A 13366-nucleotide genomic window follows, 5' to 3' on the forward strand; every position below is an offset into this window, starting at 1 on the left:
AACCACCCAGTATACCCTGGCAACCGCATAGCAACAACCTATTTACCACTCTGAGTACCTTAGCAACTATCTATGTGGATATTTCTGATTATGAAAATTGCATTGCGTGGACCGTCTGTTATTTTTGACCAAAGTAATATCAAGGCCACCAAAGACTCATTGTTTTTTGCTATTTTAAGGAAACCACCGTTGAAAGAGCTGTCATATTTTGTTTATGTTTGGAAAGCTTCTTCGCAGATGGCACTCTTGAAGGGTTGCCATGTCCACTTATTATAAGCAACACTTGTTAAGTGTCTTTGAGCTTGTTGTTTGGGCTCGGCCCATAAAGCAATCCATTTTATGGCAATAATAAAAGTGGCTTATTTCCAAGTTAATTCTTTAAGATTTAAGTTCATTATGGGCTTGTTCTTATTTGCCTTTTTTTTTTTATAGCAATATCTGGCAACCCTGAGTCAAGACATACCTCCTTCCCTGTGATTTCTTGCATCACAACTTAGATACGCATTCAAATATATCATTGGCTAGTTTTTAAATTCAGTTCTGTACACACTGTAAATGCTGTTGCCACTACCTGTTGTCAATTCGGTTGTAGAATGCAGTTGTTACTCTTAAATTAGCTGGACTTTGTACATACAGAACAGAGAACTAAAAGGTGAACTAACAACCAAATTTAGATGCAGTATGTACAGTACATGGCCAGTGTTGTGAGGGCACTTTGAGAGCATAATGACTGGATTCTTGATGATTCATGAGTGTGTTATGCTTTATGAGAGCGTTTGAGTCACTGCATTAGTCACGCTGAACCATATAAACAATATTAGAGCCATAATCCAGCACTCAGACTATAGCACAAAAACTCATGCTGATGCTTTCAGTAGTTTATAACAGTCATAAAGGGCATGCTAATAAGGATTAAAGTGGCAGATACAGACACTTCAGTCTCACAGAGTGACACAATACTTTTTCTATTGTTTCTATTTTGTAATGTTTTGTTTGAAAAGTGTCCAAAGACTTTATAGGCCCACTGTATGTGAAAAGTCTCTTGTGTGTGCATGATAAACAGAGACTGCAGAACAGGACAGTGAGAATTACAAAAACCCAGAGAAAAGACAGGTATAATCAGGAAGAGCACAGAATGGCAGATGAAAGCTATGGCAGCCTGTACAGCAACATAGTGTTGGCCAGATCCGGCCCACATCTGGCCCATATGAAACCCAACACTGATTGCTGTCTGGGAGGAATGTTAGCAGGAATAGAAAGAGAAAATCACAGATTGTTGAGGAGGGTGGAGGTGAATGAATTACAGCAGCAGCATTTGTCCAGGTGAACCAGCAGAACACAACAACAACAATAACCAACAGTATTTACAGAACAGCATTTTCATACTTGTTTATTTTAAATCAAAACACCATTTCATATAACAAAAGTGAGTTGTATTTGTTTGTGTATTCTGTTAAAGGAAGAAAAACTGCTGAACATGACAGAAAACATGACAGAACACGACATGAAACTCATTTCACATGCACAGGGGCATTTACAAAGGCGTCTTAAAGAAACAGCCTGATGAACTGTTGGAAAATGGTCAAAAATGTTTGTTTTTTTTAGTTATCATGACCTTTATGATCATGTAAAGAGAAAAAACGCCGGAAAACAAGCAAACGTTAACATTTTTAACATGTCACAGAGAATGAATATGTCCATAAAAAACTAAATTTTACATTAAAAAAAAAAAAAAATTTTTTAACATAAATATGTTTTTAACATTGCTTACCCGATTGTTATTATTTGCATGTGATTTTGGTCAGTGAGTCATTAAAGGGATAGTTCACCCAAAAATGTAAATGTGATGTTTATCTGCTTACCCCCAGGGCATCTAAGATGTAGGTGACTTGGTTTCTTCAGTAGAACACAAACAGAGATTTTTAACTCAGTCTGTCAGTCATATAATGGCAGTCTATGGGACTCACGGCTTTGAGAGAAAAAAAAAAACATACACAGACAAAACCAAATTAAACCCTGCGGCTCGTGACGATACATTGAGGTCTAAAGGCACGAAACGATTGGTCTGTGCAAGAAACTGAACAGAATTTATATAGTATTTTACCTCTGATCCACTGCACTATCCAACTGTCCTGAACACGTTCACAAAAGCCGGCATGTGACGCATCTTCTTCTTGCTTTACGGCGGATCGCAGACTTATAAGTGCATTACCGCCAGCTATCTCTCAAATGGATCATTGACACTCTATCTACAATCTCAATTAGGAGTGTCAATGATCCAGAGGTAAAAAAATGACAGACTGCAGCAGTTTGAGTAAAAAATCTTTGTGTTCTACTGAAGAAACCAAGTCACCTACATCTTGGATGCCCTGGGGGTAAGCAGATAAATATCAAATTTTCATTTTTGGGTGAACTATCCCTTTAAGGTGTTAACTACTAACGCCAAAATCTAGAGAAGTCACTTCCAGTGTGGCTGGCCTGACTAATAGAGTTGAGTGATGTGTTATGATCTGGGCGTCATGTGACTGATGATTGACAGCTGTGCTCTCTGCTCCGCAGGTGGCTGGTTTACAGTGAGCCGGGTTTCCAGGGTCTGTTGGCGGTTCTGGAGGCCGGAGAGTATCCGTTCCCGGAGGACTGGGGTTTCTCGTCGCCTGCGGTCGGCTCTCTGAGGCCTCTGCGAATGGTACACACTCACACCATAACGTTATTCACCTGTCTGCAGTCGACACATAGTGTTTCATCAGAAATCTGCTTGTTTTCCAGGGCGCTCTGAAGGTCGAGAAGCCAAACGCGGTCAAGGTTTGTGAGTTTCAGTGTCTTCACTAGAAAATAATAATGTTCTTCCTCAGTATGTTCTTGTCCTGTTTTCCAGTACAAATATCGAAACGTTCTTAAATCAACACACATTTACTGCATTTACTGCAGATCTTGTTGAAGTCTGAATGCATTAAATTTACATGAGTTTATGCTTAAAAAAAAGAACAAATCTCTGCCACTTAATTGAAAGGGAAAACAACTTTATTTTTCTGTCCCCAATGGCAGATATTTGTTCTTGTTTCAAGTACACTGTAAAAATGATTTTTCAAAGTAAAATTCTGATTATTGGAGTATGTTTTACAAGGAAATACGGTTTCAGTCTTTCTGCTTCAGAATTTCACGTTTAATTCAATGAGCTACATGCCGTTTCTTTGTAATTCTTTGTGAAATTTACTAGCAATTTCTGAGTTAAATTCTTTTAATCTAATTTTTTTTTAAAATGTATTTGATTTTTAGTTTTTTTGCTTTTACATGAATTATTTTCCTAAAAAAACTACAACTAATGGATAAACAACCACAAAAATTATATATGTCATACTAATGACAAATTAAATTTGTTTAGATTTTTATTATATACTGCAATTTATATTATATTGTACTGTAAACAAGCACAACAAAAATGACATAATATACAATAAAAAATGATGTATGTGTATATATATATATATATATGTATGTATGTATGTATGTGTATATATATATATATATATGTATATGTTATATTATGATGTTATATAATAATGTAAAATAAATAATAATAATAATAATAATATATTATATACAAGTCTTGTTTTCTGAAAAATGTATCAAAATTAAGTGAATTTATGCTTAAAACAACAAAAAATACTTATAAGTATAAATAAGTTGTTTTCCCTTTAAATTAATATTATTTTTCTGACTCCATTGACAGATATTAGTTCTTGTTCTTCTTTTTGATACATTTTTCAGAAGACTTAATTTAAGTGTTTAGATATTTGTACTGGAAAGCAGGACATAAACGCTGATGAAGAGTATGATTTTCTTCATCGCTCTGTCTCTCTCAGGCCGTGTTGTATGAGAAGGCCGGTCTGGAGGGCCGATGCGTGGAAGTTCAGGGAGATGTGTTCTCCTTCGCCAGGACAGAAACGGACCCGAGCGACCCGGACGATCACAGACTGAACTGTGTGGAATCACTGAAGATCCTCGGGGGCCTGTGAGTCCTGAACTCTGATCTTCTTCCTCAGTATTTCTGTCTTGTTTTCCAGTGCAAATATTTGAACATTCTTAAATCAACAAATGTTTACTCGAGAAGCAAAATCACTGAAGATATTAAGTTTTGTTTTCTTAAAAAGTGATCAGAATGAAGTGATATCAAACATCTGCCCCCATTGGCAGATATTTATACTTGTTTTAAGCATAAATTCACAAGACTTGATATCTTAAGACATTTTGCTTCTCAAGTAAATGTTTGTTGATTTAAAGAGATCCTATTCTGCGTTTGCATTTCACAGTTTTTTGTGTGAGTGAGATGAGTATATTTATGTTGACATTTAGACTAGAACAACAGTAAGATCATGTTCACACACAACGCTCTGCACTTACTCCCGATTTCTCTCAACATGGCAACACAAGAGCTGACTGTCAATGCACGGGAACTAGCGTTGATAACTAGCATTACTTATTTGGAAAAGTAACTATATTTTCTGATATTTTCCGATATTGTCTTGTAAATTACAAAATAATGCGTTACGTTACTAGTTACTTGGGGGAAAAAGGAATCTGATTATGTAACTGCTTATGACAAAAGCGTCTGCTAAATGACAAAAGTAAAAAGTAAAGAGTGTAAAGACCATCAACTCTACCGTGCGACTCCACCGGGCAGGGACACCGGCAAGGGATAGTAGTATCGCTTTTTATTTAATTTTTTCATTTATATGTTTATTATTGAAATGTTGTTATATGCATGTGTCAATTTTATTTAATTGCTTTATTTTCTTAATATGTGGGTATATAGTATTTATAGAGTTGTAACTTTTTAGTTTTAGTTACTTTTTCTTATTTGTAAGTCGCTTTGGACAAAAGCGTCTGCTAAATGACAAAAGTAAGTAAGTAAAGTAAGTAACTAGCGTTACTTGTAATGCGTTACATTTATAGTTACTTGTAAAAAAGTAATCTGATTATGCAACTAGCATTACTTGTAATGTGTTACGGTACTAGTTACTTATCTGATTTATTAACTGGCGTTACTTGTAATGCGTTACATTACTAGTTACTTGTTAAAAAAGTAATCTGATTATGCAACTAGCATTACTTGTAATGTGTTACGGTACTATTTACTTATCTGATTTATTAACTGGCGTTACTTGTAATGCGTTACATTACTAGTTACTTGTTAAAAATGTAAACTGATTATGCAACTAGCATTACTTGTAATGTGTTACGGTACTAGTTACTTATCTGATTTATTAACTGGCGTTACTTGTAATGCGTTACATTACTAGTTACTTGTTAAAAAAGTAATCTGATTATGCAACTAGCGTTACTTGTAATGTGTTACGGTACTAGTTACTTATCTGATTTATTAACTGGCGTTACTTGTAATGCGTTACATTACTAGTTACTTGTTAAAAAAGTAATCTGATTATGCAACTAGCGTTACTTGTAATGTGTTACGGTACTAGTTACTTATCTGATTTCTTAACTGGTGTTACTTGTAATGCGTTACATTACTAGTTACTTGTTAAAAAAGTAATCTGATTATGCAACTAACATTACTTGTAATGCGTTACGTTTCTAGTTACTTGGGAGGAAAAGTAATCTGATTACTTAACTGGCGTTATTTGTAATGCGTTATATTACTAGTTACTTGTAAAAAATAATCTGATTATACAACTAGCGTTACTTGTAATGCATTACGTTACTAGTTACTTGTAAAAAAACGTAATCTGATTACGTAACTAGCGTTACTTGTAATGCGTTACCCCTGACACTGCTGTTGAATGCTTTGCTCTCGTCTCATCTCAGGTGGGTGGGATACGATGGCGAGGGTTTCGAGGGGCAGCAGTTTGTTTTAGAGGAAGGAGAGTATCTGAACTGGACAGACTGGGGCGGCACGGGGGAAAAACTCCTCTCTCTGCGGCCCGTCTTCATGGTGAGTCTCATCTTTTCTAGCCATCGGTCACCACACTTCACTAGCTGTCCATCGGCTGATAGTTGATTAGTGAGATTGTGCTTTAGCTGTTGGAGCATTTGCATGGGAAAAGCATCTTTTAGTTCAGGGATAGCTGAAGCACTTCTTATTTAAAGTACACTAAAAAAAAATTGAAAATTCAAAGATTACAGGAGTGCCTTTTAAAAGATGCAAATGCTATTTCAGTCTTTACTTCAAGATTTCACGTTTAAATTCAATGTGTTACTTGCTATTTCTTTGTAATAATTTGTGAAACTTGCTTGCAATTTCTGAGTGAAAATTATTTCAAAGTAAATCCTTCACCAGATTTGTCCAGTGTACTGTGTAACTCCTGAGATTGTAGGTTAATATTTCAATATTTTCTCCCAAAATGCTAAGTTCTAAACGCTAAGTTCTTTTGCAGTATTTAACTGGTAAATTAAACATTTTAATCTGAAGTTTCACCATTGCTTTTCTATTTAATTTACCCTAGCAAAAAACAAACAACTAGGCGAACATCATAAAAAAAATGTATATGAAATAAAATATATATATGAAGTAAAATATTATATGTAGAAAACTAAACAATATAAAATCAAATCATATTTCAATGATTTAACAGCACATTCGCATGCTCACAGTTCTTTGATATGCAAGTAAACAAATAAAATATTTTTTGGTGTTTTATTTTAATTGCTTTTATTTTAAATAAAAGCAAATATTGAATTTTAAATTTTTGTGATTTAATTCATTATTAGCTATTCATCAGCTCACAAACCCCAATTTGGGGAAAACACTGAAACACCATAAAAACACTGAGCGCTCTGCTCTGTTCAGCTCAGTTCCGCTCTGTCCAGCTGTTTTTGAACTCATAAACACATCCTGTGTAAACATGTATAAGAAACACACCTGTGATCGGGGTCAGTTGAACCTCAAATCAGCTCAGTTACTGATTCAGGATCGATTCAGAAAAACCACAATGTAGTTTTGCATCTCAGTATCTTTCTTAATGAAGCGTTTGCACATCTCTGATCTCCATCAGTCATTATCACTGAAGTTAGTAAACAGTGCAGATCAGATGAGCGCAAGCCAAACATGTTACGCAACCTCCATCAGCGCATACCTGCGGTGTTTATGAGCTCTGGATGCACAATAGCAGGAAATAGAGGAACCAGAACCAGTGCCAAATGCTTGCCAACTGCTTTCTAATTTAAGACACCGAAGGCTGTGAAATGCTTTGTTTTTCAGGATTTCTCCTCCCCTCATATGAAGATGTTTAGTGAGCCGGATTTCTCCGAGCGCGGCGTCAGCATCGACCTCCTGGAGCCGCTGGATAACGCCTTGAACACACGCTACGGCCCGCAGACGTGCTCCATCGAGGTCCTGGCCGGAGTGTGAGTCGCTTTCTTCATTACAGAGTCCAGAAGTAAACACTCGCCTTAGGGAATTTGGTTTTTAATAACTTCTTAACCATTAAAGAGTTCCAGGATTGTTAATCGATAGAATATGTTTCTGTTTAAACCATCAGTTTACATTATTTCAACATATATTTTAAAATAATCCCATTTAACGGCTGAATTTGTGGTGAAAAACTACATTACCCATGATGCTGTTCAGAAAATTCCACCAATCAGAGAGTGGCAGTGAACAAAGCCCTACCAACTCTAATGAAGCACTTGCTTTACTGTCAAAATATTTCAATATTCGTGTATAGATAGATAGATAGATAGATAGATAGATAGATAGATAGATAGATAGATAGATATTAGCAATAAATACTAAATATATAGTTTCTAGAGAAAAAATCAACAAAAAATTCTGGAACCAAACAGTGGGCAGCTCTAATGCACTCTCTTCAGCCAATCAGGATGTCCATCACTGAAGTGACAGCTCATCAATAGAAAAGTGTGTGTCCGACCCAAAAAACTGGCTCAAAGTTACATGCCATTCGTTTCCGTCTGCTAGTGCTTCCACAGAACTCCTGATCGCATCTGTTCAGGTAAATGTGCATTGTTTCCTGCCACTAGCAGGTCATGTGACTCAGACACAGGTCCGCCTCGAGCTAATAGTCGTTCAGAGGAACGGAGGCCTTCTGCCAGAAAATTACAACAACAGAGGAGCATAAATGCAAATAATGTGAAACGATAGAAAGAGTTTGTGCTGCAGCACTTTTCACAATCCATGCGGTTCTACTGGAATGTGTGTGTGTGTGTGTGTGTGTGTGTGTGTGTGTGTGTGTGTGAGTGTGTGTGTGTGTGAGTGTGAGTGAAGGGCACCGCCTTTCAGGCAAAACGTCTGAGCACATACAGGCCTGTTTCTAGTTTTAAATTGAAGTGTTCATCACACACATACACACACATACACACACATACACACACACACACACACACACACACACACTCTACAGCTAAATCTGATGTTCTTCTTCAATATTTTCTTTCAGTCTTGTTTTCCAGTACAAATATGTAAGCATCCTTAAATCAAGGTATAAATGCATTGAAATAAACTTAGTTTAAAACAACAAAAAATAGAATTGTGAAAAAGTCAGAATTGTAAGATAAAATTCAGTTACTTTTTTCAAGTTTTTACTCCGTGGCGGGAGAAGAAACAGAATTGTGAGATATAAACTGAAAATAGCTAGAAAAAAGTCAGAATTGTGAGAAACAAAGTAAAAAGCTATATAAATAAAGGTAAACTTCAAATTGTGGGAGTGATATATAATATAATATATTTATTAGTGCTGTCAAATGATTAATAATGATTAATCGAATCCAAAACAAGTTTTTATTTACATAATACATGTGTATGTACTGTGTATACTTATCATGTATATATAAATACACACACATACAGTGTATATTTTGAAAATATTTACATGTAAATAAATATAAATATTTATATTCTTCCAGTTAGGCTCATCTACCATAACTCCTTCAAAAACAGCCAGAAACCTTGGAGTTGTGATTGACGATAAGCTGAATTTCTCAGACCACATTGTTAAAACTGCCCGGTCCTGCAGATTTGCATTATACAATATTAAGAAGATCAGGCCCTTTCTCTCTGAACATGCAACACAACTCCTTGTTCAGGCTCTTGTTCTGTCCAGACTTGACTATTGCAATGCTCTCTTGGCAGGTCTTCCAGCCAATTCTATTAAACCTCTACAATTAATCCAAAATGTCGCTGCAAGATTAATCTTTAATGAGCCGAAAAGAACGCACGTCACGCCTCTGTTCATCAGTTTGCACTGGCTACCAATAGCTGCTCGCATTAAATTCAAGGCATTAATGTTTGCCTACAGAACCAGCACTGGCTCTGCACCCCTTTACCTAAATTCATTACTTCAGACTTATGTGCCTCTAGAAGCTTGCGTTCTTCAAGTGAACGACGCATTATTGTTCATCCCAAAGACACAGAAACACTTTCACAGACTTTCTCATGAACTGTTCCCATCTGGTGGAATGACCTGCCCAACTCGATCCGAGCAGCCGAATCCTTACCCATCTTCAAGAAACGGCTAAAAACTCATCTGTTCCATCTTTACTTGACCCTCTAACTCCAGCACTCTATTCTAATTTTATTTTATCTTTGTCTTTTTATTAAAAAATAATAATAATAATAATTGTCTGTACTGCATTAGGCTAACCATGACTTGTAATAGCACTTGCACGTTGTTGCTCTTTTGTTGGTTTTGATTGTTCTTATGTCCTCATTTGTAAGTCGCTTTGGATAAAAGCATCTGCTAAATGCCTAAATAAATAAATAAAAATATATATATATATTTTATATTATATATAAATATATTTAATATATAAACATTATATATATATATATATATATGCATGCATGCGTTTGTACTTATATACATAATAAATATACACAGTACAAGCTCATATATTTTGGATGCGATTAATCGTTTGAGAGCACTAATATATATATATATATATGGAATTGCAAAAAAAAGTCTGAATTGTAAGATTAAAATGTTTTGTTTTTGTTTTTATTCCATGGCAGAACCAAAAAAATTAATTGTGAGATCTAAACTGAAAATTGCAAGAAAAAAAGTCTGAATTTTGAGATCTAAACTTGTTATTGTGAAAAATTAATTCCATAGAATCTAAAGTGAAAACAAGTAAATTTTTCTGTCCTCATTGGCAGATATTTTTCTAGTTTAAGCATTAATTTTGCTTCTCCAGTAAACATATCTTAATTTATTAAAGTTTGGATATTTATACTGGGGAAAAAAAGACACAAATACTGAGTAAAAACTGAGTACATCAGTAAAGGCAAAGACATAATGGCATAAGTGTCTGTGCGCGTGTGTGTGTGTGTGTGTGTGTGTGTGTGTGTGTGTGTGACGCATGCATGCATGAAGGCAGGTCTGTATTTGTTCAGGCACGTGTGTGGGTGTCTCGGCTCTGTGAGTCTCATTATTTTGGGAAACGCTGTAGTTGTTCTGTGTTGAATGTCAGTTTGGGCATCAAGGAATGTGAAGCATTAAACACTGACGACCTTCAGAACAATTCTACTCCAAAACTGCTGCTGCATTCTTCTCATATGTGACCTTGGAGCACAAAACCAGTCATAAGGGTCAATTTTTTAAAATTGAGATTTATGCATCATCATCATCTGAATAAATGATCTTTCCATTGATGTATGGTTTGTTATGATAGGACAATATTTGTCTGAGATACAACTATTAGAAAATCTGGAATCTGAGGGAGCAAAAAAATCTAAATATTGAGAAAATCTCCTTTAAAGTTGTTCAAATGAAGTTCTTAGCAATGCATATTACTAATCAGAAATGAAGTTTTGATATATTTACGGTAGGAAATGTACTAAATATCTTCATGGAACATGATCTTAATATCCTAATGATTTTTGTCATAAAAGAGAAATGTATAATTTTGATCCATACAATGTATTGTTGGCTATTGCTACAGATATACCTGTGTTACTCATGACTGCTTTTGTCCTGCAGGGACACATGTGAATATTCTTGTGATAGTTTTACTTGACATTAGTTCTAAAGGAATATGATCATTTATTTTCCCTCATGCTGCTTCAAACCCGAAGGACTTTCATTCTTCAGTGAAACAGAAAAGAGCCGTTTAGCAGAATGTTGACGCTGCTCTGAACTGAAAGCATGTGATGGATGTGTTGTAGGTGGGTGGCGTTCGAGGGCCCCGGGTTCTCGGGTCAGCAGTATGTTCTGGAGAAGGGTTTGTACGGAAGCCCGGAGGACTGGGGCTCGCCTCACAGCCGGATCTGCTCCGCCGTCCCCGTGATTCTGGTGAGAGTCGCTCTTCACTGAGAACTGTCTCTGGATCTGACCGCTGCTGGGAGAATATGAGGGACTGCTGATGTTTGATCAACAGAGCGTTTCATTTCTCTAGCTGGAACATGATAGAAATATATGAAAATAGAGGTTTATGTTATCATTTTATAACTGGAACATAATGACCCAAAATCAGTTATTTATGTGTATGCTTAATATTTCAGGAAAATCTAGAAAACTCCTGCCACTTCCAGGTTTGTAAAAGAAATTATGATGTTTATTTATTACCCCTATTATTATTATTATTAGGATTCTTCTACCTCTTTCTTCTTTTTGTTCAGATTGCTCTAATTAATAGTTTTATTTTCATATAATAACAGTATTATTTTTAAAAGGGTGTGTGTGTGTGTGTGTGTGTGTGTGTGTGTGTGTGTGTGTGTGTGTGTGTGTGTAAAATTGTTATGTTGTTTTGTATAAAACAATTATTATTTAAATTTTATTCCTAATTTTTATTTTTAAATCAAATCAAAAAAATTATTGAATTTTTCCCATTATTATTAATAATATTTGTATATACACACACACATACATAAAATTTTAATTATATTTATTATATATTATACCTAATTATACCATTATACAAAATTATTTTTACATATAATTAATTATAAATTAAAATTATTATATTTTATTTTTTTATTTTATTTATTTATAAAGCATATTTATTTAATTCTTTTATTTGAATTTTTTGTTGGTATAAAATCATTATTTAATTTTCCTATTATTGTTATATATATTTATTTAGTTCTCATTATCCTTATTTCAAAGGGTCAGAGTGAATATTAATATGGAGTGTAATTGTGTTAATGTAATAGATTGAGCTGTTCTCTGAGTCTGGATTCGGTGGAACATCTGTCCTGCTGCAGGACTCGTTACCCACAATCCCCGGCGGCTTCAGCTTGCGCTCCTGCAGGGTTCATGCGGGCAGGTTCGTCTGTGTGTGTGTGTTTCTGCTCTCACGTGTGTGTGTGTATGTGTGTGTGTGTGTGTGTGTGTGTGTGTGTGAGTGTGAGTGAGAGAGAGTGTGTGTGTGTGTGTGTGTATGTGTGTTTCTGCTCTCACGTGTGTGTGTGTGTGTGTGTGTGTGTGTGAGTGTGAGTGAGAGAGAGTGTGTGTGTGTGTGTGTGTGTATGTGTGTTTCTGCTCTCACGTGTGTGTGTGTGTGTGTGTGTGTGTGTGTGTGTGTGTGTGTGAGTGTGAGTGAGAGAGAGTGTGTGTGTGTGTGTATGTGTGTTTCTGCTCTCACGTGTGTGTGTGTGTGTGTGTGTGTGTGTGTGTGTGTGTGTGTGTGTGTGTGTGTGTGTGTGAGTGTGAGTGAGAGAGAGTGTGTGTGTGTGTGTATGTGTGTTTCTGCTCTCACGTGTGTGTGTGTGTGTGTGTGTGTGTGTGTGTGAGTGTGAGTGAGAGAGAGTGTGTGTGTGTGTGTATGTGTGTTTCTGCTCTCACGTGTGTGTGTGTGTGTGTGTGTGTGTGTGTGTGTGTGAGTGTGAGTGAGAGAGAGTGTGTGTGTGTGTGTGTGTGTGTATGTGTGTTTCTGCTCTCACGTGTGTGTGTGTGTGTGTGTGTGTGTGTGTGCAGCTGGCTGGCGTTCAGCGGTGAGTGTTTTTCGGGTCGTCAGTGTGTTCTTGAGGAGGGTTTTTATCCTGATCTGAGGACGATGGGTTTCTCCGAGCCGGACGCATCAGTTCTGTCGCTGCAGCCCACAGGAATCGTAAGTCTCATTTAGACACTCTCATTTAGACAGTGATCTGCATCACATGTGGATCTGCTTCATCAGCTGTGTGTGTGTGTGTGTGTGTGTGTGTGTGTGTGTGTCAGGAGCTCTCGGTGCCGGCGCTGCTGCTGTTTGAGCGCTCTGGACTCAGAGGACGGAGGACGCTGCTGAAGTCGGCTTCAGTGAATCTGCAGATCACACACAGCTGCTCCAGAGTCTCGTCTGTGCTGGTGCTCGGCGGCATGTGAGGAACACACACACACACACACATTCATTCATTCATTCATTAGTTAGTTAGTTAGTTAGTTCATTCGTTTGTTTGTTCAGTCATTAATTAATTCATTCG

General features: G+C 36.3%; 1 protein-coding gene across 1 annotated transcript in view; it reads left to right on the forward strand.

Moving 5' to 3' along the window:
- The window catches only part of LOC306861238 (uncharacterized protein), a 36503-nt gene that overhangs the window by 16103 nt on the left and 7034 nt on the right, over window positions 1–13366 (forward strand). Inside the window, exons 9-18 of the mRNA XM_079403395.1 lie at window positions 2560–2686; window positions 2767–2802; window positions 3864–4012; window positions 5824–5950; window positions 7217–7362; window positions 11135–11261; window positions 11471–11500; window positions 12122–12234; window positions 12885–13017; window positions 13125–13264. Of these exons, the coding sequence (XP_079259521.1) occupies window positions 2560–2686; window positions 2767–2802; window positions 3864–4012; window positions 5824–5950; window positions 7217–7362; window positions 11135–11261; window positions 11471–11500; window positions 12122–12234; window positions 12885–13017; window positions 13125–13264 (1128 nt within the window). The remainder of the gene's footprint in view (window positions 1–2559; window positions 2687–2766; window positions 2803–3863; window positions 4013–5823; window positions 5951–7216; window positions 7363–11134; window positions 11262–11470; window positions 11501–12121; window positions 12235–12884; window positions 13018–13124; window positions 13265–13366) is intronic.

Source organism: Barbus barbus, assembly GCF_936440315.1.
Source record: "Barbus barbus genome assembly, chromosome: 42".
In the NCBI taxonomy this organism is placed as follows: Eukaryota; Metazoa; Chordata; class Actinopteri; order Cypriniformes; family Cyprinidae; genus Barbus; species Barbus barbus.